General features: G+C 44.9%; 3 protein-coding genes across 3 annotated transcripts in view; 1 reads left to right on the forward strand and 2 right to left on the reverse strand.

Annotated features, from left to right (window-relative positions):
- bicc1a (BicC family RNA binding protein 1a) overlaps positions 1–16,444 on the reverse strand; it is a 69,957-nt gene extending 53,513 nt beyond the window's left edge. Inside the window, exon 1 of the mRNA XM_084457001.1 lies at positions 15,966–16,444. Within this exon, the coding sequence (XP_084313127.1) occupies positions 15,966–16,152 (187 nt within the window). The 5' untranslated portion in view covers positions 16,153–16,444. The remainder of the gene's footprint in view (positions 1–15,965) is intronic.
- A 1,124-nt stretch (positions 16,445–17,568) lies between these two features.
- Positions 17,569–21,060, reverse strand: LOC311324552 (ubiquitin-conjugating enzyme E2 D4-like). The gene is made up of 7 exons (XM_084457024.1): positions 20,930–21,060; positions 20,237–20,300; positions 19,811–19,842; positions 19,293–19,370; positions 18,329–18,434; positions 18,132–18,225; positions 17,569–17,960 (listed from the first exon to the last, which is right to left on the reverse strand). The coding sequence occupies exons 1-7, from the start codon at positions 20,951–20,953 to the stop codon at positions 17,915–17,917; spliced, it is 444 nt and encodes a 147-aa protein (XP_084313150.1). The 5' UTR covers positions 20,954–21,060; the 3' UTR covers positions 17,569–17,914.
- A 4,632-nt stretch (positions 21,061–25,692) lies between these two features.
- The window catches only part of rgs7a (regulator of G protein signaling 7a), a gene marked incomplete at both ends in the record, with an annotated part of 63,664 nt that continues 63,248 nt past the window's right edge, over positions 25,693–26,108 (forward strand). Inside the window, one exon of the mRNA XM_084457012.1 lies at positions 25,693–25,770. Coding sequence (XP_084313138.1) covers positions 25,693–25,770 — 78 coding nt within the window. The remainder of the gene's footprint in view (positions 25,771–26,108) is intronic.

Raw genomic sequence — 26,108 nt, forward strand, 5'->3', positions numbered from 1 at the left:
CTGCTATGAAAGATGGTTCTAGAAAGGATGAAATAATCTAAACTAGAAATGGTGCTCAGAGAGCACAGACCTCCGCCCCTGAATGCATTCCGAGGCTCTGTGTGTGCCAAAATTGAATGGGTTCTAAATTGGCTCATGCTACCCCACTCCACCGAGTTTCATGAAAAGCAGTCTGGTAGTTTTTGCGTAATCCTAGTCCAAAAAATGAATGGAGGTGAATGGTCGTCTGGGCCGTGTTTGGCGGCCGTGGATCCGCCCTGTGATTCGCTGGGGCTGAGGTAAAAATGACTGGAGGTGAATGGGTGGTTGTATTTGTCTGGCTCTGTGGCGCCCCCCTCAGGTCACAGTCAGCGGGGGGGCAATACGGTGCACTCTGGGCTCTCCCCCCTCAAACCCCAGTCCAAACCCTGTGTCTCTAGCACCCCCAAACAGGGAGCTGGCTTCGTTCTAAGTTCTGTTTTCATTCGTGGATCCGGCCTGTGATTTGATCTGCTCATGATACACCCCTCCACAGAGTTCCATAAAAATTGGTGAGGTAGTTTTTGTGTAATCCTAGTCCAAAAATTAATGGTGGTGAATGGGCAGTCCGGCTGTTTGGGCGGCCCGTGGAATCAACCCGTGATTCGGATCCACTCCAAGATTTAATAGGTCGTAAGTTGGCCAATGCTACACCCCTCCACCGAGTTTCATGAAAATCGGTCAGGCGGTTTTTGCGTAATCCTGCTTCAAAAAATGAATGGAGGTGAAAAGCGGGCCGTGTTTGGGCAGACCGTGGACCCGACCCGTGCTTCGGATCTGCTCCAAAAGTTAGAGTTTTGTGAAAATCAGTCCAGTAGTTTTTGCATAATTCTGCACACACACACACACACGCCACCGGAAACATTAACTATAGAAGCAGGAATCTCATAACTATCTGGATCAGGGTTGATATAGGTTCCAGCTCTACTGACAGGGTGGATATAGGTTCCAGCTCTACTGACAGGGTGGATATAGGTTCCAGCGCTACTGACAGGGTTGATATAGATTCCAGCTCTACTGACAGGGTGGATATAGGTTCCAGCTCTACTGACAGGGTTGATATAGGTTCCAGCTCTACTGACAGGGTGGATATAGGTTCCATCTCTACTGACAGGGTGGATATAGGTTCCATCTCTACTGACAGGGTTGATATAGGTTCCAGCTCTACTGACAGGGTGGATATAGGTTCCATCTCTACTGACAGGGTTGATATAGGTTCCAGCGCTACTGACAGGTTGGATATAGGTTCCAGCGCTACTGACAGGTTGGATATAGGTTCCAGCTCTACTGACAGGGTGGATATAGGTTCCAGCGCTACTGACAGGTTGGATATAGGTTCCAGCGCTACTGACAGGTTGGATATAGGTTCCAGCGCTACTGACAGGGTGGATATAGGTTCCAGCTCTACTGACAGGGTGGATATAGGTTCCAGCGCTACTGACAGGGTGGATATAGGTTCCATCTCTACTGACAGGGTTGATATAGGTTCCAGCTCTACTGACAGGGTGGATATAGGTTCCAGCTCTACTGACAGGGTGGATATAGGTTCCATCTCTACTGACAGGGTTGATATAGGTTCCAGCTCTACTGACAGGGTTGATATAGGTTCCAGCGCTACTGACAGGGTTGATATAGGTTCCAGCGCTACTGACAGGGTTGATATAGGTTCCAGCGCTACTGACAGGGTGGATATAGGTTCCAGCTCTACTGACAGGGTTGACAAAGGTTCCAGCTCTACTGACAGGGTGGATATAGGTTCCAGCTCTACTGACAGGGTGGATATAGGTTCCAGCGCTACTGACAGGGTGGATATAGGTTCCAGCTCTACTGACAGGGTTGATATAGGTTCCAGCTCTACTGACAGGGTTGATATAGGTTCCAGCTCTACTGACAGGGTGGATATAGGTTCCAGCTCTACTGACAGGGTGGATATAGGTTCCAGCTCTACTGACAGGGTGGATATAGGTTCCAGCTCTACTGACAGGGTGGATATAGGTTCCAGCTCTACTGACAGGGTGGATATAGGTTCCAGCTCTACTGACAGGGTGGATATAGGTTCCAGCTCTACTGACAGGGTGGATATAGGTTCCAGCTCTACTGACAGGGTGGATATAGGTTCCAGCTCTACTGACAGGGTGGATATAGGTTCCAGCTCTACTGACAGGGTGGATATAGACAGGAGGTGGCGTTCTCTCTCCCTAGTAGTCACCATCTCAGGGGGGGATGTAAGTCAACAGTGCAAAACGCTATAATTCTAGTGGTCAGATGTAGATGCATGGCCTTCATAAGGACATGTCTACACAATATTAACAAAAGGATCACTGTGAAATAGTGCAACAATGTAACAGTGTCATCTAGTACATACAATAGTGCAATAATGTCATCTAGCAGAATTGGCTTGGTTGGATGAGTGTGCAGTGGTGCAATTTGGGCTACGTAAAAACAGGGTAGAGCAATGGATATGCAATATGTTAGTCCGGTGTTCCTTCATTCAGGATCCTGATGGTCTGATGGAGGATGCTTCGTCTTAGCACTGGTGAATCTCCCAGGTTGGAATGGGGGGGGGGGCAGATGCCACCCCTGAAAAAAGTCTTGTCACCCCAGCAACACAGACCAACTGATAATTTGTCTTATTATTATACGTTTACAACAGTTTTTTCTGAATTCAGTGTAAAATTCCCTAACATCATTTTTGAAAAAGAAACGTGCTGCTGTGCCACCCCTCCTTCTGGAAAATGGTTTCTCCCAATGCCTAATTTCCAGCACATTGCTGTCTGTCTGGAGACAAGACATCACAAGAGTCTCTCTTGTTTGAGTGGTTTTGTTCGTAAAGGAGACAACAATAATCTATTCAAGGCATGTGGTGGTGGAGGGGGGACAACTTTTAGCTTTAACGTTCGGCTAGCCAAGTCCAGTTTCCTGACAGCATGCTAGCTAGCTAGCAAGAGGATGTCTGTTTAGCTCAAGTGTTACGGGGGATACAGTAAGTTGGCAGGTGTATTGCTCAGGGCCCAGGGCAGCGCAGCGTCCAACGTGAGGTTGTGTTCAACGGGCATTGCACTAGTAGCTACAGACATTCCCGGGAATGCCGCCTGGATTGTGAACAATAGAATGTTTTCATCGCCGTCCGTTTCTGCCAGAGAGCGCTGTTATTCAGCGACACGCCTGTTCCGACCAATCACATCTAACGAAGGGGATCACAGATGTCCGGCCTGCGTTACTGTACCCCTCGAAAGACAGGCTGCTGGCGGGGCTTGAGTGGAAGAGGAGGATGAAAAGCAGATGTTGGGTTAGTGTTGCGTCTCTTGTGTGGTGCTCTGGCATGACATCACACGGGTCGGCCCTCCAGTCACAGCGTTCTAGATCCCGAAGCACCTCCGCTACTTCAGTAGGGATACGACGGTGCGTCATCGCTAGGGCTGGGTATCGAGTCGAATTTCAAGAATCGATTCGATTCCGATTCACAAGGTTCAGAATCGATTATCACGATTCAATTCGATTCAATTCAATATCGATTCGGTTAGTGTTACTAAAACCTGTTTTTTTTTTAGCTGTAACCTTAATAACATGACTGCCAAGTTATGCAACACATCAATACTAGGGCTGGGTATCGATACTGATTTCCAAAAATGAATGAATGAATGAATGAATCATTGAATGAATTAATGAACTATTCATTCCTTCATTTATTCATTCATTCATTAAATAAAAGATTGATTTTGGGATTCATGAATCGATTCTGAATCATTTGATTCAGAATCGATTCAGAATCGATGAATCGATTTTTTGAACCCAGCCCTAGTCATCGTGGTGGACGGAGGAGAGACCGGGCAGGTAGAGGCTGAACCCAGAGACCGGGCAGGTAGAGGCTGAACCCAGAGACCGGGCAGGTAGAGGCTGAACCCAGAGACCGGGCAGGTAGAGGCTGAACCCAGAGACCGGGCAGGTAGAGGCTGAACCCAGAGACCGGGGCAGGTAGAGGCTGAACCCAGAGACCGGGCAGGTAGAGGCTGAACCCAGAGACCGGGGCAGGTAGAGGCTGAACCCAGAGACCGGGCAGGTAGAGGCTGAACCCAGAGACCGGGCAGGTAGAGGCTGAACCCAGAGACCGGGCAGGTAGAGGCTGAACCCAGAGACCGGGCAGGTAGAGGCTGAACCCAGAGACCGGGCAGGTAGAGGCTGAACCCAGAGACCGGGCAGGTAGAGGCTGAACCCAGAGACCGGGCAGGTAGAGGCTGAACCCAGACGAGTTGTCAACAAGCTCTGCTGCTGCTGCTGACCTCACGTTGGAGAAGGAGAGTTTCTTAACCACAGCTGACCCGTGTCCTTAACCTTCTCTTCCTGGTTGTCATCCGGTGTCGCTCCTCTCATTGCCTGGCTGCTCCGTTGGAAATAATAACGATTTCTGTTGCAATTCTGTAAGAAAACACGTATATTGCTTCTCTCCAGAAAATGTTTTTCAGGCTTTTCCAAAATGACTCCTCTCTCTCTCTCTCTCTCTCTCTCTCTCTCAGTTGCCAGGTGACCTGTCATATTAGACAAGTAAACAAACAGCCAGATGTGTATTTCGCAGTCCAGTGGACAGACTAGAGTGTGAGAGAAACTACACTCACCGGACAGAGACCAAGATCAATACATTGAAAGAGATAGAAGATCAAGCAATTTTGGACGACTAGCAGAGGAAGCATACGGCCTTGTACAGAACTCAAAGCCTATGAACAACCAGCACAGGGTTTAAAACACCACATAAACAGTTATGATGAAAGCGCTGCCTCTGGTTTATTTTACTGCGAGCACACTGAAGATATCATGCAGAGGAAACTCACATTTAAGACGGTATTCCCTGATAGATCCACCTCAATGTGGAGGTGGAGGAATGTGGATAGAAGGGGACAGGTTAACTATCGTTCCCTGTAGGGCTGCACGATTATGACAAAAGATAATAATTGCGATTATTTGCTTCAAAATGGTAATTGCGATTAATAATTGCGATTAATATTTAACATATAATATTAATATATAATAACCAAAATGCTGTCAAATCACGGACGTTGATCCCTTTCTTGCTACTAACTCACTGACCTAGTTTTCGCTCATTTTTTCACTACTCACGGCTGCAGGTACTCTTGTGTCTTGCCCTACTGCTATCTGTCTTCTCAGTGAAATTGCTGCGCACAGCGCACTCAGCGGGAACGCATGTGATTGGTCAGACAGCATAAGCGCCTGTGATTCGTCCGTGTAGTCCTAGCACACTCAATTCAAAGCAAAATTATTAAGCACATTAATTGCGGCCTTTTGCGATTAGTTAATTGCGGAGGTCATAATCGCGATTTCGATTAATTCACGATTAATTGTGCAGCCCTAGTTCCCTGGCATCGGGCTTCTGATCTATTTGACAATAAATGTGCAAAAGGAAATGTATGTGTGTGGGATGAGGGATTATTGTCCTGTGATCAGGATTTTGGATGAGTACCTCTGGCACCACAACTAGGAGCAGCAGATAGAAAGTTCCAGAGGATCTAAGTGTGTTTGCTTTCATCATGTCTGCCTGTCCGATGCCATTGATGTTACTTTTCCATTCACTCACATTATGAGCAAACGGTTTCCTCATCACACCACAAGAGAAGCAGCCGCAGGGGCTGCTGGGTAAAAGGGATGTGCAATGAAATCGATACAGCAATACATCGTAGTATTTTTTTCCACGAACATTGTAGCGATTTTCCACTGTACAGGATCGATACAATAAAAAAGTGCACAAGGGAAATATACAGAATAGATATAGATATATAAAATGAAGAATATATAATTCAATCATGGATACATTATTCATGTTTGAAATGGATTTAAAATGTCCTTCCGGTACATTCTCTCCACCCTCAGAATCACCTCCAGGGAGCGGAGGGTGGAGTTGGTTCGACTGTAGCTTCAAAAGTGGTGGTTTTATGACGGCAAATATTTTAATCCAATTTACTCACAACAAACACTAAGGAATAAGCAAAACAGTGGAATAACAATAACATGCTTGCAAGCACACTCAAAACACAGCGGTGTTCATCTAATCCAGGCGTCTGGAACCTTTATGACGGCAAGAACCATTTTGTCACATTTGAGAAAGAGACGTGCGCCACTATGGATGAAAATGACGAGTTTGAGTTTGCAAATGTAGTCTCTAAATATTTCTGTTATTGTGGGAGGATTTCTCACAGCAGATCAAACCTAGCGGGACAGCTATGTCAGCTATGATTGCGTTAAGAGTCGCTCCATCTTTCTTTGAAATAGTACTTTTCTCTCTCGTGCCATTTTATTCCTGAATCTTGCCACTTAATCTTCTAAACTTATACTAACATTTTTCGATTAGTTTCCGAGCTGTCCGTGGTGCTTGCGTCGATCGGGCTGATATTTGGCCATGTTCCAAACAAAAGCCAGACTTTATTCGGTTGGTTTTGCGTGGGAGCCAACGAGGAGAGGTCCAAGGAGCCAAACGTGGCTCCGGAGCCACGGGGCCCCGACCCCTGATCTAATCTGTCTACCATGCTCCTCCTGGCGCGGGTACCGAGTCAAGAGTCATCGTTACACAACTGGGTCTAGCACCGGTACCAGGTATGTCCTGAGACCGCCCCTCCCCCACAGGGGGGGGGCAGAGGGGGGGTAAGTCTCTCTGGACGGAGTGTTTTACTGTAAACACAGCTGATACACTCTAGATGTCATTCCTCATTCATCTGGCCTTTCAGAAGCAGCTCTATTAATTTGTAGATACGGACGTGAGGGAATTAATTCCTCGAGTACTCGCCGGCCTCCTGTGACACATCCACTCAACACAGCTATGTGAGCAAGCGCTCATGGGAAATGAAGTCATTCAGCTGTTTTATAAATGACCACCGTCCTGCTCTCAACCCAGTCCAAACAAGATGAAGTTTCTTCTCTTTCTCTCCCTCCCTCCTCTATATGGGGGAAGTATATTCGAGCAATGGCCGGGACCAGATCCAAGGGTCCTCTCATAAAAAGTCCTCTCTCTACAATCAGGGCAAGTGGAGAAAAGGCAGATTGTACTAAATGTTGAATAAAGAGAGAGAACAACAAACCAAAAACCAAGGTCCACCAAAGATAAACACTCAAAGCTCTCGGGTGGGGGGGGGGTGGGGTGTGCTGGTGGTGTGTTTGTGAGAGAGAGAGAGAGAGAGAGAGAGAGAGAGAGAGAGAGGGAGAGAGAGAGAGAGAGGGAGGGAGAGAAAGAGAGAGAGAGAGAGAGGGAGAGAGAGAGAGGGAGAGAGAGAGAGAAAAAGAGTGTCTGTGTGTGAGAGAGAGAAAGCATGTGTGTATGTGTGTGAGAGATAAAGAGTGTGTGTGTGTGTGTGTGTGTGTGTGTGTGTGTGTGTGTGAGAGAGAGAGAGAGAGAGAGCATGTGGCTTACGGGGAGGTGGGGTGGAGGGGGGGGGGGTTACCCCTTGAAAACTTTTCTAAAATAGCAACCGCAAACCAGACAGAATGTAAATCTGCACTTTGAAAGTTCTGAAGAAGAAAAAAAGAGCTGTGAGTGTAGCAGAAAAACAGGTATTCATTTCAGCCCATTTACAGTTCCAGAAGCCGGGAAATGGGTCAGAGCGGAGCTGCAGTCGAGTCGGACCGTTGAAATGCGATTCCGGGTTTTTATTTTCTTGAGTAATGAAACACAGCTTTTTCCACAGACCGGCGCTCAATTATATTAGAGCTCCTGAAAGCTTCATCATGCCTGGGATGAAGGAATTCGGCGCATAAGCAAAAGCTGAATATAATTGTTTAATTGTATCAGCATGTTTCGCTGAGAGTTGAAGCACAGAGAGGCGCTGCACTTTACACCGGCGTGAGTCCAAATGAACTTAAGTAGAATATGAGATAAATCCTCATCATCAACTGTTGTGCTACGCGTGTCATTATTGAGTAAACCAAACATTACAATGAACGTTCTTCTGGTAATTCACTCGAAATACATGTTCCTGCCTTGAAGCCCTCCTACTCACTTGAAGGATATTTTAGCGTTTAGCTGTCCTCAGCTACTCTGCAGCTCTAGCTCTGGCAGTGTGTGGTTGTGGGGTGTAGATGTGGGGCCAGTGTGTGGTTGTGGGGTGTAGATGTGGGGCCAGGGCGTGTGTGGGTGTGGGGTGTAGATGTGGGGCCAGGGCGTGTGTGGTTGTGGGGTGTAGATGTGGGGTCAGTGTGTGGTTGTGGGGTGTAGATGTGGGGTCAGGGCGTGTGTGGGTGTGGGGTGTAGATGTGGGGTCAGGGCGTGTGTGGGTGTGGGGTGTAGATGTGGGGTCAGGGCGTGTGTGGGTGTGGGGTGTAGATGTGGGGTCAGGGCGTGTGTGGTTGTGGGGTGTAGATGTGGGGTCAGGGCGTGTGTGGTTGTGGGGTGTAGATGTGGGGTCAGTGTGTGGTTGTGGGGTGTAGATGTGGGGCCAGGGCGTGAGTGGTTGTGGGGTGTAGATGTGGGGTCAGGGCGTGTGTGGTTGTGGGGTGTAGATGTGGGGTCAGTGAGTGGTTGTGGGGTGTAGATGTGGGGCCAGTGTGTGGTTGTGGGGTGTAGATGTGGGGCCAGTGTGTGGTTGTGGGGTGTAGATGTGGGGTCAGTGTGTGGTTGTGGGGTGTAGATGTGGGGTCAGGGCGTGTGTGGTTGTGGGGTGTAGATGTGGGGTCAGTGTGTGGTTGTGGGGTGTAGATGTGGGGTCAGTGTGTGGTTGTGGGGTGTAGATGTGGGGTCAGGGCGTGTGTGGTTGTGGGGTGTAGATGTGGGGTCAGTGTGTGGTTGTGGGGTGTAGATGTGGGGTCAGGGCGTGTGTGGTTGTGGGGTGTAGATGTGGGGTCAGTGTGTGGTTGTGGGGTGTAGATGTGGGGCCAGGGCGTGTGTGGTTGTGGGGTGTAGATGTGGGGTCAGTGTGTGGTTGTGGGGTGGAGATGTGGGGTCAGTGTGTGGTTGTGGGGTGTAGATGTGGGGTCAGTGTGTGGTTGTGGGGTGTAGATGTGGGGTCAGGGCGTGTGTGGTTGTGGGGTGTAGATGTGGGGTCAGGGCGTGTGTGGTTGTGGGGTGTAGATGTGGGGTCAGTGTGTGGTTGTGGGGTGTAGATGTGGGGTCAGTGTGTGGTTGTGGGGTGTAGATGTGGGGCCAGGGCGTGTGTGGTTGTGGGGTGTAGATGTGGGGTCAGTGAGTGGTTGTGGGGTGTAGATGTGGGGTCAGTGTGTGGGTGTGGGGTGTAGATGTGGGGTCAGGGCGTGTGTGGGTGTGGGGTGTAGATGTGGGGCCAGGGCGTGTGTGGTTGTGGGGTGTAGATGTGGGGTCAGGGCGTGTGTGGTTGTGGGGTGTAGATGTGGGGTCAGGGCGTGTGTGGTTGTGGGGTGTAGATGTGGGGTCAGTGAGTGGTTGTGGGGTGTAGATGTGGGGCCAGTGTGTGGTTGTGGGGTGTAGATGTGGGGTCAGTGTGTGGTTGTGGGGTGGAGATGTGGGGTCAGTGTGTGGTTGTGGGGTGTAGATGTGGGGTCAGTGTGTGTGTGGTTGTGGGGTGTAGATGTGGGGTCAGTGTGTGTGTGGTTGTGGGGTGTAGATGTGGGGTCAGGACCCTCTGTCCAGCCCAGCAGAGAGCAGAGATGGAGGGAGGAACAACAGGCCAGTGTTCTGAGGCAGCGGGGGAGAGCGTGCCTGCAGCGCATTCCCCGCACGCCACTCACTTCCTGTCTGACGGTCTTACTCAGCACCCGGGAGGAAGACGAGGAGGAGGACGATGGGGCGCGCGCACGCATCGACACACACACACACACAGACGCACTAACACACACACACACACTAACACACACACACACACTAACACACACACACTAACACACACACCCACGCACTAACACACACACGCACGCACTAACACACACACACACACACACACGCACACTAACACACACATGCACTCTAACACACACACACCAACACACACGCACTAACACACACACATGCACGCACTAACACACACACACACACGCACTAACACACACATGCACGCACGCACTAACACACGCACTAACACACACACACACGCACGCACTAACACACACACCAACACACACACGCACGCATCCACACACACACACGCACGCACTAACACCCGCACCAACACACACACGCACGCACTAACAGACGCACCAACACACACGCGCACGCATGCACTAACACACGCACCAACACACACACACACCCACTAACAGACACACCAACACACACGCGCACGCACGCACGCACTAACACGCACCAACACACACACGCACGCACTAACAGACACACCAACACACAGGCGCACGCACTAACACAAACACGCACGCACACACGCACCAACACACACGCACACGCATCGACACACGCACCAACACACCCACACAAACACACACACACACATGCACCAACACACACACACGCCCGCACACACGCACACACACACACACACACACGTGCGCACACACCCACCCACACAGACACACAAACACACACATATTTTTCTCTCTCCTCTCTCTGGGTGATGATAGTGTACAGTATTGGAGCAGTGACCTAAAACGTGTATAAAAACCAACACAATCTGCATGTTCACTGAGAGGAGGGTCAATAATCCAGCGGATCAATAATGTGATCAGTCATGGTCGTGATAGGGGGCGCAGGAGAAGGCTACTTATCTAAGGTAATCATTTGGACCTCTAGGGTCTTCATTCAGCCACACAGCACACCCAAGTAGGCTACACACACACACACACACACATATGTACTGCAATTGCAGGGCAGTTGCCACTATTGGTGTGTGAATGTGTGTGTGTGTGTGTGTGTGTGTGTGTGTGTGTGTGTGTGTATGTGTGTGAATGGGTGAATGAGAGGCCATTGTAAAGCGCTTTGGATAAAAGCGCTACATGTATGTCATGGTAATCTTGAGTTTCCAATCATTTCTACAACTCTTTTTTTTATGTGATAGAGTGAGTGGAGCACATACTTATGTATTATGGGTCTTCTGAAAATGTGATGAAATCTGCTGGGGTTCAAAAACAATTATTATGTAGAAAGTTGTCAATCAAATTAGCTTTGTGACATGGCCTCTTAACTTCTAGTGAGTGATTATGATTGACTAAAGCTGCTAACTTCTCTGAGTCCATTTAAATAGGGCTCATTTGATACAATCCTTATACTTAGACACAAACGCTACAATGGGAAAGTCAAAGGAGCTCAACACGGATCTGAAAAAGCAGATCACTGACTTGAACAAGTCAGGAAAGTCACTTGGAGCCATTTCAAAGCAGCTACAGTACAGGTCCCAAGATCAACTGTGCAAACAATTGTTTACAAGCAATTGTTTGTACGCAATTATAGGCCTACCCTCTTGACTGCACTTATTTCCAGGCACGGGTACCAGTTACACTAGTATTTATAAAGTATTTCTCTTTGTTCTAGGAATGGGAGGCACCAACAATCAACAACAATACAGATGTACAAATGGAATAGAAATATGTTTCTGCTTGGTTCTCCGCATCATTCACATACAGTAGCCTACATGAAACTAGCTGTATTAATAAAGCAGAGACCAGCGCGTAGCCTAGGGCCTACAGTCTGCAGGACCGAACACACAACTTCAGCTCACAATAATATTCCATTCCCTCGCTGACAAGCTGTATCTTTCATGGTTCATGGAAAGCCAAAGAGGGGTTTTCTGGTCCGTAAAACGTCTTGCCAATGCCAAGAGAACCTCTCACTATTTGCGCACTGAGATTATTATTATTCTTTGTGCTTTGTACGTTTTGATCCATAATCCAGAGCAGAACCTCCTCCAGAGCAGGCTAGCTCAGCAGGATAAGTTACCATGGCGATATAGCAGGGTAAAAAGTGAGCCAGCATCGTGATACTGACCAGCCAGGGTCGAACCTGGAGTTATCGCGCTAACCCCCGTAATCCTGCTTCGGAGTACAGGGCCCTGGCAAATGGACCTAATGACTTTTATGATTATATAGATTCATGATGAAGATATATATTTGCTGAGCACGACTTTAAAAGAGTGGTGAACACGTGCTCTAACATTACACCAGAAGTTAAATGTCCTGGCCTCTTTGCGGACGTACAGGGTCCCTATATAGGCTCCGTAGCTCTAGGGTTCCTGGCTCCTTCAGTCCTAAGGTCATTTGCTGCCATCAACCATTAACTTTAGTCCACCTTTTATTGTTGGTCTTTGTATTCTACCAGTTGCCCTTTTTTACTCAATGGACTTGTAAACTGAACTGGAAATGTAAACATGATGTTTGCTATTACTGCTTTGTTTACATTGTTTTAGTTGCTGACGTATGTTGCCTACAGTAGGTCTCTCAGATGTGCTTTTTTACGCTGCACCAGAATTACCCTCCGGGGACAATAAAGATTTATTGGATTGAATTGAATTGTCTGAGGTTTGGAGGGAAGGAAGACTCATGAGTTAAAATCTGAAAAAATGATTCATGGCTGTTGTTATTAGTTAGTAAACATGAATTATGTTTACACACACTGCAGCCCTCCAGGCGTCTGAAAACTAACATTAAGTCTCCCATTGTTAGCCAGGAAAACTATAACCCCAATAAACCAAGGTGAATACTAACGCAGATCAACCCAGAATACATCATCTGTTAGCTAGGGACCATAGAAACAACACAACACTATACATTAACACAAGCAATATACATGATTCTTTTGCATGGAGGGTTTGGGAGGCAACGTTTTCCTTCACTTGCCTCAATGATTTCTCCCCATCGTTAACAAGTCTTAAAACGTAGTTTATGTGTGCTACCACCATAGAAATAAACTTTTGATCTACGGTCCAAGCAAGATGACGGTCTGCAGGGGATTAAAAAAACTGTTACCTCACAAACACAAGATTGAAACCCTCAAACCTTGATTCCCTGCCAATGCGAGAATTTGCGAATTTGCTATTTTTAATCAGCTAATTATTTCCATATTTCTTGGGAAGCCAACGGTGCCAGACTCAGATGGGAGGAATGCTGAATCTAAACAAAGTGAGTGTGTGTGTAAGCTCCGCCCTCCCGTGTGGTGATGTACTGTTGTCATGACAGCTCTAATGGCCCCCAGAGTGTCTCTGGGAAACTGCTTTCCCTCCGCAACGAGCGCCTCTCTACTCCGGACGCTGGTCTCTCTCTCTCTCTCTTCTTTCCTGGTTCTGTTGCATGCATCGGTAGAAACAGGACAAAACCGTTGGCACTCGTACGTACATCAACGTTTTAACACCCTCGAACGTCCCTTACACACTGATCATTTCAGTTAGCTACATGGGATATGATTTCACAACTCACTATAAAAAACAGACGTTTTCCGTGGCGCGTGATCCGTATGTGTGAGAGAACAGGCTAGCTGTACATGGGACTAGTTTCATCTGTCAGCTATTGCATCATCTCATCTACCACAACTGAGAGGAGCATACTAACATACTAATAATAACTAATACTAATAACTAATGGTGTTAAAAAGGAAGGTGGGCATACACTTTGTGGCGATCACTTCTTTTTGCATGAAAATCGACTTCAGTACAGTAGAGGCAAAATGACATGTATAGCAGATGTTCTTTCTTTGAAAGAAATGCTAAAATAGCTGGTCACTTGGGGAAGATGCTTTTATTGTGTTTGAAGTACTTTCTAACATATGTAGCTTCTGGCTCTTTGGCAGAGCGAAGGTTACATACGTTTCCAGGAAAGAGAGGTCAGAGATACAGTCGCAGACAATAAAAAATGGAGTCAAAAATATACTGGAGTCCCTGGCCCATACAATGATTTCCTTATGAGCCGAACCCTGGGTCACGATCACTTGGGACACACGGTCCCACATCAACAAATCCCTCTGCTACTCCCAATGAAAACACAGCCAGATGTTTCAAACACTGATGGTAACAGACTGTGACCAATCGGAAGGTTCAAAGAGATTTGAGTGGACATAACTTACTCCCTGGTTCATTAATAGTGCATTAAAAAAACATAAAGTTACTGTTAGGCCAAACAAACTCTTCTTAAGACTGATAACGAATGAGCGTCTTCTGGAAAGAAGTCCCAGGGGACCGGGATACATCCTGGACAGGAAGGAGTGAGAAAGGCCAAAGCTGTTACGCCGTCACTCATCCTGAAACGACTAGCTGACCAGAGAGGATGGTGTGTGTGTGTGTGTGTATGTGTGTGCGCGTGTGTGCATGTGTGTATGTGTACAATGTACACACACACACACAAGAAGAATGTGAACACGTTATGGAGTTATCTGTCGCTCTGTCCCTCACTTACAAACACAAACATACACACACACACACACACACACACACAGTGACGTGGCACACTGTGTGTCGACTGGGAGACATGGTTTTATAGGGCCGGCCTCTGGTTAAGTTGTTTTCCTGGAAAAGGCATGGATGACATGGAGCTTTGAGGAATGCGCACAGAAATGAGGCCACAACCAGGAGTGGAACTGTGTGTGTGTGTCTGTGTGTGTGTGTCTGTGCGTGTGTGCGTGCTTGCATGAAAGCGAGTAACTTTAAAACCAGCTGCCTGTCACAGGTCTCTTGTACTGAAGAGTTTCCCCGTCCAAAGTCCACATAGTAGCAATACACAACACTTGCCCAGGCACACACCTACAAAACACGGTGGGTTTGTGGGTAATGTTCAACTGACAGCCACAAGTGCACTTATCACAATCAAGACCGCACTCAGAGACTATAATCAAGGGAATGTAGAGCAATCTGAATTTTACTGATGACACATATACCGTAATACAATGTACTCCAACGCAAGCACTTATCCAACTTCCTTACGTCAAAAGCAGTTCACAACAGCCTTTGTTTAGTAACATGGTGTTTGCTGTACTGTACCTTTTATTGCTCATGTTCACGGCCCTTCTTATCTCACGATAATAATATTCCTCATGTTGTTCTGTTTGCCTGTGTTTCCCGCTGATTGCGTTTGATTGATAAAGAATCTTCTAACGGAATTCAGTTACAGAGTTCCGGAATCATCCGAACATTCTGTGTTTTGGAACATCTGACATGACCTCAACCTTAGAAGCTCGCAGGGATCTCATTGGAGACCAGCCGCTCAAACAAGCATCACCCCTTTCACTGTTAATTGTCAGATGTCAGTGTGAGAGCAGATAAGAAGTTGAAAACAACTTTCATCACAGACATAACAACTTAGAACTATAACGAAGATAAGGTGGTAGTGTTTGGAAAATAGTTGAGTCATACAAAACAGGATGATGGCACACATAACAAGCAAACAACTACACTATCAGTGGATGGTAGGCTAATTTCCCAAGCAGGATAGAAATTGTATGGGCCAGCAATATGTAGGTCTAAAGCCTACCATTAGACCTACTTTCACAAAACTACAGTTGGCAAAATGGTTATGTTTTACCGGGATAAAGCAGGTAGAACCATTGATTTATATACACGATTTTTTTCACGGGTAAAACTCACTGGTTCTCAGTAGCGACCCCCTCTGGTCGAGTCGTGTTACTGATGAGATTGAGCCCATCTGCCTTTAGCGCCAACCAACTGCCTACCATCACGTTAACCGCGCCAAATTCGCTGTTGCCAATTAACATCTTTAGCTGGAGTTTCTAATAGGATATATGGTTAATATAACTGACTAATTGGTTGCTTGGAACATTTTCTGAACATCTTTCAGTGTAATGCCAGAGAACACTTCATTGTAGCTTACAGAGTATGACAAGCTTTATTGAGGATGCTGCCTACTTTTGCGTTCTGCTACCAAATATAGCAAACAACCCCCTACAAAGAATGTCTTCGTCCAAGCTTTGGATACAAAATAACAAAACTATGCCTAGCCTACTTTAATAATGTGAAGCCCCCCACCCCCCACCCTTCTTCCAACAAACACAACTAATTCAACACAGTTCAACTCAATTATTTCCCGTAGCCTACCTAGTAACATGACTTCCAGCTTCTTTCGGTCGACCCGGAATCTCTCCTCGGTCCACTCCGGGTCTGGTAGGTGGGGTCCGCTCAAGTCCTCCTCGGACCCGGGCACGGGGGAGTCACTGCGCTCGCTGTTCGAGCCCTGGTCCGACTGCTGCAAGTATCCGCTCAGAGAGTCGCACTGGGCAGCCATCGCGCTGCACAGCAACGTCCTAATGGCCACTGCGTCTCCAAGTAATTTGAACAGCTAGGAGTAAAACTTACAAAGCTATTCCCCAACTTTGTCCTACTTAGTTGGAGATGTTGTCCATCCTCGTTGTTGCGCAGTGAGACTTTCCTCGACTGAATACCGTAGCTCACTGGGCGCGCCTCTATGAATATAAACTCTTACGTGATTTAATCGTCAGTAAGCGGGTTTTCTGTTTCTTTGCTCTGGAGTTGAGATGGATGCGCTGTTCGGCCGAACTCCTGCACACAGATCCAGATCTGGGACTCCTCTCATAGGCCTGCACACAGATCCAGATCTGGGACTCCTCTCATAGGCCTGCACACAGATCCAGATCTGGGACTCCTCTCATAGGCCTACACACAGATCCAGATCTGGGACTCCTCCCAAACCAAGTTTCACTGAACATCTGGAATCCCTCCTAGCTGACTCCTCATTCTGTGAACCGCTGCTTGGGAACTACACTGAATTTATAGTCCCATTCGCGAATACTATTAGGCTTTGAGCAAATGTGTAGCCTTGGAATAGTGGGAGGACCAAACAATGTGACATGCCTACACTTAAATTAGCCTATTTGTCAAAGAGTACAGACTTCCTCAATGCATGGGCAAGCCCTTTCAACTTCATCAAAACATTAGACGCTGAGTTAGCATACGCCTCACGAGGGAGGTCGAAGCAATACAGGAAAAGGAAACCGTGAGTGAATTTCCTTCCTCTCTCATCAGCATCAGGCCAATTGAACCTAAGGCAAGTTCACAAGCAAAGGCTATTTCATGTCTGCCGTCGGTCCAGACAAAAGATGAATGGAGACAGCATATTGAGATTAATTTGGCAGCAGAGGGGTCTGTCGGGAGTATGATGATCCAGCATCAGCTGCAGTCATTCCATCACCACCCTGGCAGGTAGAAAGCCTTGTCCAGGAAATAGCCCTATCCCTGTTAGACTATATGCAGCTATGACAGCCCGGCTAGTTAGAAATTATCATTCAGAGTATGAGGCTGATCGAGAAAAGGAATGCAGTTTTACATGATAGGAGGCTGCAATACATACCAATTACGATCCACCTTCCAGAGCATCCCTATAGCAATTATACTATACAGTAAACTGCAATTCTCCTTGGGGCTTCAGCTGAGACAGTATTGACAAATGCTGCCATCTAGTGGTGAAATTAATAACGAAAAGTTCAAGAACTCATCAGTCACATACTCGAGTAGTCACACTGTATGCTTGATATCTGCCCACACCAGCTAAGTTAGACAAATCCTACTCCATTGAATGTGCAGTGAGGCCAAAGATTTATTGCATAAAGCATTATATAAAACAATCCAGTCACATTCACAATAACCAACAAACAAAATGTCTTGTTTCACTTTTTAATGCAAAATGATAAAAATAGATTCCGTATAGCTTTAAACTATACAATAAAAATCTCTAAAAGAAAGAAAAAAACTGTACCTCTAAGATGGGGAAACTGAAACCATAATCAGTTTTTAAAAAAAAATCTTTACAGGCCGTCTCATTAATAACTGAATAATAATTTATAAAATAAAATGAGTATTGCAAATAAAAGGAAAAATAATGACTTCAAAGCATAAATCGGTTAATTAGGGCAGAGAAAGTGCTTCTTTTATCAAACACTTATTCTTGAACCAGTGTGGATGTAGAGTTGCAACAGCATTTTGTATTCAGGTGTCCAGCAAAACCTTTCCTTAGCCAAAACCTCAGTCCTTTACATTGCATACTTTTGAGTCCATTCTCTGGCTAATCTGTTGTACCTGTTAGAAAAAAAAAACACACACACATGATGTATTAGTGTTCATTGCAAAAATAAAATGTTCTGACATTTGCAAAACATGACGATGATGTTGAGAGACTGAAGCCATTTCGTGAGTAGATTCCTAAATACATGGGACCCAAGCAGGAATGCTTTACAGATCCACACTCGCCTGTTTTTGTCAGATTTGTAGATGTGTGCTATGTCTGGGACTAGGGGGTCATCTGGGTTCGGGTCACAAAGCAAGGAGCATATGGACAGTAAAACTGAAAAGAAAAAAAAAGATATTTATGATTGTGTCATCTGGAATCACGCAGGGACAGATGTGGAGATAATTGACGTGAATCAATTAGTGTGATTGTCCGTTACCTTTTGATACTGTGAGTGCCGGAGACCACTGCGACCTCAGGATGTCCAGGCAGATGCTACCATTACTGTTGATGTTAGGGTGATAGATTTTTGTTGTGAAGGCTACCTATAGGAAGGACACAATTACAGAGTAATAACATGAAGGGCATTCGATTAGCATTAGATTAACATTAGATTAGATAAAGTGAATCTAATCTAATCTAAGCACATAGTTTGTTATTTAATTTCTCTATCCTGTGCAATTAATCACTCCCCACCATGCATTCAAAAGCATTGGACTGCTGTAAGCATAATATATCTCAATATTTCTATTTCTAATACCAATCCAGTGCATGCGGTGAGGTGAATGAGTGAACTTTTTCTCTGGCGTGAAGTACAATGTGAAGGTCTTGTGCAGGAAGCATTATATAGCATGTCATGTCATTGTGACAGAGTTGGGAAAGACCTCCTTCTCGTTCCACGCCCCAGAGGCATGGAACAAGCTTCAGAGAGACCTTCACGTCGAGATGCTAGTGCCCTTTGGGGGAGTTTAAAATCCTTGGGCAAAAGGCAACTGAAGAGGAGTGTAGGTGTTCTTTATATTTCTCCATAGATAGATTAGTCCCTTGATGGTAAATGTCTCAGCAGGCTTTGAGTTGGATTACTGATGTGTCACTGTTGATTTTACTGTATGCATTGTTGTTTTACTGTATTCTATCAATCAATCAATCAATCAAAGCTTTATTTGTATAGCGCATTTCATACCCAGAGGCAACACAATGTGCTTTACAGAGAACAAGGGAGGTGGGCAGTCTATGTCCCACACTTGTATGTTATGTTCTGTATTTTTATGACTTGACTGCTGCCTTCCTTGGCCAGGTCACCCTTGTGAAAGAGACAGTGTCTCAATGGGTTTCTCTCCTGGTTAAATAAAATAAACTAAATAGTTTCCCACGCCGTCAGTACAGAGTAAACGCCGTCTTACCTTTGGTGGTTTGAAGGGATAGTCTGTGGGGAAATGGATGGTGAGGAAGAACACGCCTCCCTGATATGGGCTGTCCGTCTGAGGGAAAGAGCAAAGAGCACACTTTACAGCATATGAAATTATAGGCTGTTAAAAGTAAATGTTCACCTTTACATAATGGATGTTCATTTTCAGGATATTTCCAGGAACTGATTGAAATTACGCCGAATCAAACACCCCAAATCCTCCATTACACATTCAACCTCACTCGTCATTCATTGTTTACAGTTGCATTCCGATAAAGATAACTTATTGGACAGTTACACCTCAGAGATGATCAGATGCAGAGGGCCTAAATTAAAGGATGTATTGGAAGTTCCTGTTTCTATGGATCCAGTTTGTGACACTGAGAAACATGGAGATTAGTCAACGGTCTCTGAATATAGTAGAAGGTAGAAGGTCTGCCAGTCAACATAAAGGACACCATTGTCCACAGAAGATCCAGAAACAGCACGGGGAAAATGTAGAAAAATGCTTACCGGTCCCATAATGGTGGCTTGCCAGTGAAACACTATAAATGTAAGAGAAGTGTATTTAAATAACCGTAGCCCATACCCCATATCACTGATGATACTTAGGGTCATAATTGTGAGTTTGTATCAAAAAAAGGGTTAATATGATGGAAACATTTTAAGTTGAACTGACTTACTGATGATACTTAGGGTCATAATTGTGAGTTTGTATAAAAAAAAAGGGTTAATATGATGGAAACATTTTAAGTTGAACCGACTTACTGATGATACTTAGGGTCATAATTGTGAGTTTGTATCAAAAAAAGGGTTAATATGATGGAAACATTTTAAGTTGAACTGACTTACTGATGATACTTAGGGTCATAATTGTGAGTTTGTATCAAAAAAAAAAGGGTTAATATAATGGAAACATTTGAAGTTGAACCGACTTACAGTCCTCACCAACCGGCCCAGCTGAGCATTGAGCTGGAGGGTCCCTTTGCAAGTCATTTAGCTCCTGTCAAAAAACAACCAAAAAGAGCACCATAGTAGCAACAAGGTGGGTTCCAGCTCACTGGTCATTTCAATGAGCTGGAACTGGTACAAGAACTCATCAATCTGGTCTAACACTTGAGTACCTTATCAACTAAGTACTGTATTAGTGATCAATGAACAGACGTATTCACTTGAATGATCTAGGCTCATGTATATGTTTCTGGGTCTTTGGTGGTATGGGAATGCTGTTACTAGTGTGAGGCTACAGGAACAGCTGACTCGTTTCTAGAAACTGTTTTATTCATCATCAGGCCTGATGACTGATGGTCAGAGACAACTAGCTATGAGGCTAATCATTACCTAGCTAGCTACTGCAGCTAGATGAGCTAGCTGACGTACGCAAGCTAGCTAGCTAACTAGGCTAACGACGTGATTTCAATAAAATTATGTTGTCTCATTAGATAACGTTATATAACGCGTAACTAGGGTTAATCGTCTATCTATTTAGGTAGGGTGGTTAAATCATTGTATGGGACTGCACTGGCCAACATCAACACAAAAGCCAGTTAGCATGCTAGCTAACGTTACGTTAGTAAGCAGTGTAATGTATGCTATGCTAACCGCTTCTTAGAAATTAATGTTCACACTCACCTTCTGTATTCTTTTCAACGCCATGTCAGCCCCCCTGCTGTGTGTTTGTGAGGTTGCTGTCAGCCGTGTGTCTGTTCCTGGGTTCCTCTAGCTAGCTAGCAGCTACTAGAAGGTTTTGAGAAATGTGTGATTTCTTTTGTTTCCGCTTCGAAGCAAACCCCCCAGAGCATGCTGGGAGATTGAGTTCTGCAGCATATTTTCAGGCCACTAGGTCAGTACCTTTTCACCATGCTTTTCAGGCACCAGGTGTCGCTAGTCCGCATTCATAATTATATTCTCTCTCTCTCCCTCTCTCTCAAACACACAGACACACACACACACACACACACACAATTCAATTCAATAAGCTTTATTGGCAGGAAATAGTGCCCAAGCATAGAACTATAAAGAAGACTCATTGTACTCATTACACAAATAAATACAAATAAGAAATGTGTATTATGTAAAACAAAATAATATCTGATTCACGAGAAACAAATCAGCCAAACACTGACTGTATTAGGAAAAATTACATTTATTTATCCTGCATCCTGTGGTATTACATATAAATCATATACTATCCGAATCACTTGGCATAGAGAAATCAGATGGAAGCCCACTAATGGATTCATGAGAAGCAAATCAGATAAACACTGACTGTATTAGGATAAATGACATTTTATTAGACTGGATCCTGTGGTAGACTATTAGGCTAGTGCATCCGTAAAGTACTCACATTCCTTTCACATTTAGCTATGTTACAGATACCATATTCCAAAATGGACATGGATGACAAGTACATTTAGATTTTTACATCAAAAACTATGCTTGGTGTCTCAGTATAGTCTCAGAGAAGTTTACTCGGGAAACAATGTACTTTCTACATCCGCAGAGAGTTCAGCTTGAGGTGTTTATAGCGCTAGATACTACAGTATGTCTGTATTTCAACATTCATTATAGGACTTTTGCCCATACAGGTGCATTTGCCCATACAGGTGCATTGACTTGTTTGCCCACTAGATGGAGACGTTGTACTCTTATTCACTCTACCATGGTTTGTAGAGAGCTTACTTTAGTCAATCAATGATACACATGATGTGGCATTAGTAGCACTAGATATGTCTGTATTTCAACATTCATTATAGGACTTTTGACCATACAGGTGCATGGATTTGTTTGAACACTGAAACTGTGCTATGTGTTTCTGAAAAGTATCGTCTGTTCTACTCAGGGACACTTCTAGAGAGAAGCTTCTCTGTGGCTGTTGGTTGGTTCAAATCTGGCCCTGCACCTCTACCTTGTGGCGTCCCACAGGGTTCCATTCTGGGTCCTCTCCTCTTCCCTCCGCCCTATACGCGCTCATCATCAACGCCTCATCATCAACAACTTTAAGTGTGTGTCCTACAGCTAGACTGATGACATCCAGCTGTACGTCGCCTTTAAACCTGAGAACATGCTAAGACTTAACATCTTACATGACCGTTTGTCTGCCATTGAGGGCTGGATGGCGAGCAATTTCCTCCAGCTCAATGTGGCTAAGACAGATGTTCTGATTATAGCATCTGACAGCGTAGCAGCGAGGGTAAAAAATCTTATGGGGCCCCCTTACAACCAATGTCCACTCTCACATCAGAAATCTGTGGGTTTTCTTCGATCAGGCATCTGGATAAACACGTATCTTCACTGACCCACAGCTGCTTTGTCCACCTCAGAAATATTGCTAAACTCAGGTCTATTGTGTCACATTCAGAGCTCGAAATGTCTGTTTATGCATTTATATCATCCCGGCTTGATTATCGTAATTCACTCTTCTGCTCGGGAATTCACTCCCCCTGGACTTGAGATCTGCAGCTTCTGAGAACATGTTCAAGGGGTAACAGAAAACAAATCTATTCAGGCAGGCGCTTGATCATTACTAAGCTGGTCTGTTATGTTTGTTGTGTCTGCTTCTCTTTTTTGTATTATTGTACTGGGGTTGTTGTGACACGGTTTTAAATTTTATTTATTATTTATTATTTATTTATTATTTTGTGATACTTCTAGTGGACTTTGTTCTTATGTGAAGCACTCTATGCATTCGTGCTGGGAGGTGTGCTACAGTATACAAATAAAGTTTTACTTACGTACTTACTTTTCAAATCCACAGACATTAACAGCTTCCTGGCTTGTTTAATCCTGGTTTTACATGTTAGGATTCTCATAGGTTAGTGTACCATATTCATTCAAAAAGAAATTCCACATTTTCACTCCATCATTGCCTCAAAGGAACAGGCATCATGGGTGGGGGACAACATGTTCACTGTGCCCTTGTTTTTATTAGGGGGCCCAGGGCTGAAGGTGCGAGGCACCCCATTGTAATTGCTAGTTTTTTTCTTTTTCTGCTATTGAAGTCAATGGCAGCACCGATAACCAACTGGTCGATTTTTTTGAAACTTTGCACAGTGGTAGAGGGTATTGCCAAGTCCTGAAACATATGCTTATTAGCTTATGTTATAACACATATGTCTCTCCTCATTATGAACAAATTTGCCTCAAGAACCCACAACTTCCGGTTATGCAGATTTTGCATTTTATGAAAAACACTTAAAATCTCTTCCTATAAAGTTCCTGCATGAAACTTAGTATACAGACAATTGCTTAAAAGTGTCTAATACGCAATCAATTGCTGTGGCTCCCCCCTGGCCAAATGAGTTTCATATTGCTTGTATTGGTAGCTCATCGCATGCTCTACAACTTACTAATTGGACTCGAAATAACCTGATTAAATTTGTATGTCGATATAAGCATTTTTGTGAAAAGCCAGCCATCATGCTTTCATAGGCATATTACAGACATATCTCATGCCCTGTGGTGAGACTAGAAACTGTTCTAGTCATGAATTTATGCACACATTTGCCTCTCCCCAGAAGAAACTAATTTGCCTCAAGAACCCATAACTTCCAGTTATGTAGATTTTCCACCATTTTGAATTTTTTGAAAAACGCTTAAAATCTATCTCATCCTAGGAGGTTTCACCAATCTACATGAACCTCAGTACACACAATCTAGGCATCAATATCTAAAGTCGCATTTCGGCAAATGTTTGAAAAGTTAAATAACAGAGCCACTATGAGCCAATTAAGATTGCGGAGGGTGTGGCTTGTAAGGGTAAAAATTTATGGACAGGAAAGAGGAGAGGAAACATCTTCTGGTTAAATTGTGAGACACAGATTGCATTGGGCGCTCTCTCAATTGACCAACTTTTCTGCAGGTTGCTCGACAAGAAGCCACACTCAAGTGTTTATGACAATCACACTTGAGTGTGACAAACACTGACTGATATTAGGAAAAAAAAAATCTTAGTCTGGATCCTGTGGTAGGCTACATATAAACTGAGGCGTGACTTCAACCATTTCAACTCAGTTACACCAACAAAATGCATTCATGCGCGGAGGCCTGTGCTCTCTGGGCACCATTAGCTGTTATTATGACATCTTGAAATAGTCTTTCTCAAACTATCTCTTCTCTCCATGATTTCTGGACTGATATTCTTTGCATGCGATTGGCCATGGATCTAAGCACGTTCACGTGCACGCGCGCCCGTGCTTTTCAGCATCATTTTGAGAGGAAATCGTTCGTCTAGCAACCAATGCGGCGAACGCCTGCATCTTCCCAATGAATTATCATTGCATTCCTATGTCTGCCAGTTGACATAGCCTACTGCACGCACGGCACACCAGTTCTGCAAGGAAACCGGATTCCAGGCTGTGCGTTTTACAGGTAAATGACCACTTATTCAAATGTCGACAACATTAGTTTACGTATTTGCGTTATTATCCACGTAGATGTGAAATATCGATATGGTGCGGGGCGTTTTGCGAACGCTGTCCACGGTCCTGAAATCGTGCCTTGTCTTTAGTGGAGAAATATGAATAAGTGCTCGAGTTATACATGTAGCTATACTAGGTGAGATGACTGTTTGTAGGCATATTTGTTCAGTAAAATAAATCCACATTCAAGGATTTATTTTACTGAACAAATAGCCTATAGGGTCAGTGTCCTTAGAGGCGCAGATGAAGAACCGCGCGTCTTGCGCTCAAGCATTTATCCTCTTCTGTTCGTTCTGGAGCCTATTTTCGTGCTCGGGTAGGTACCGCCATGGAAGTAGGGCAATAGGCTGCAACTGATTGTTTAGATCTGATGTAGGCTACACGGTCTCGTCTCTGCACCAAGTATTTCTCATTAGAGCTTGGATCTTGTCATTAGGCTCATTACCAGCCAGCCGACGTGTGAAGGCCGGTTTTCGCTGATCAGCGGGATGTGGACTTCTATTACAGAGTTCAGCGAACTTCTGATGATAAAGATAATGTTCATGATGACGACGATGATGATGATTATGTTCATACGAGCTTGAAGTACAAAGGCTTGTGTGATAGAGACCATAGGCTATGATGAAGAGGATCACGCACTATAGGGCTACAGTAGGAAAGGATACTCCGTGGAAATAATAAGAAACATGAAGTTAAGCCTGTTATATGTAGTTGTTGGTTAGTTTGTCTCTGGCCATAGGCTACAGCAAGCAGACTTGGCATGGTTTTGAGGTACAGGTCTACAGCACCTTGGTCTAATTAATTACCTGTTAGCACACTCGAACAATCAAGCCAACGGTTTTTATTGCAACTATTCCCATTCCTACCGCACCTAATGTTTCAATGTCATGTGATCTCAAGTGACGTTCGAAAATGTGTCCTGTGTGTCATCATCAGCACGCAACGTTTTGCTGTGTCCGCAAACCCTACTGGACCATGGCACAGACCAACAGTGTAGGACAGAGGACCAATGGAGTAGCAGATGAGTCCGCCAACATGATTGTGTACAGAAAGGTAAGACATCTGGTGCCTCATCTGGGTGAAGGTGTGAAAAACAACCATGCATACGTGTTTTAGCACCTTGTGCTTTTATTGTGTTGTCAGGACATGCAGTGATGCATTGAGACTGTAGGAATTGGTGTTTATGCAGTGCTTGTGGTTGGCTTTGTGTTAGGTGAACGCAAGCACACATACACACACACACACACACACACACACACACACACACACACACACACAAACACTTGCTTACTGTGCGAATGGTCACTCGTTTGCACTATGTAAGCACCTCTAGGTACATATCTCACAGATTTAAGGATAATGCAGCGTTGACCTCAATTTATTTAAAACGT

The sequence above is a fragment of the Borostomias antarcticus genome (assembly GCF_949987555.1).
Source record: "Borostomias antarcticus genome assembly, chromosome: 2".
Classification (NCBI taxonomy): Eukaryota; Metazoa; Chordata; class Actinopteri; order Stomiiformes; family Stomiidae; genus Borostomias; species Borostomias antarcticus.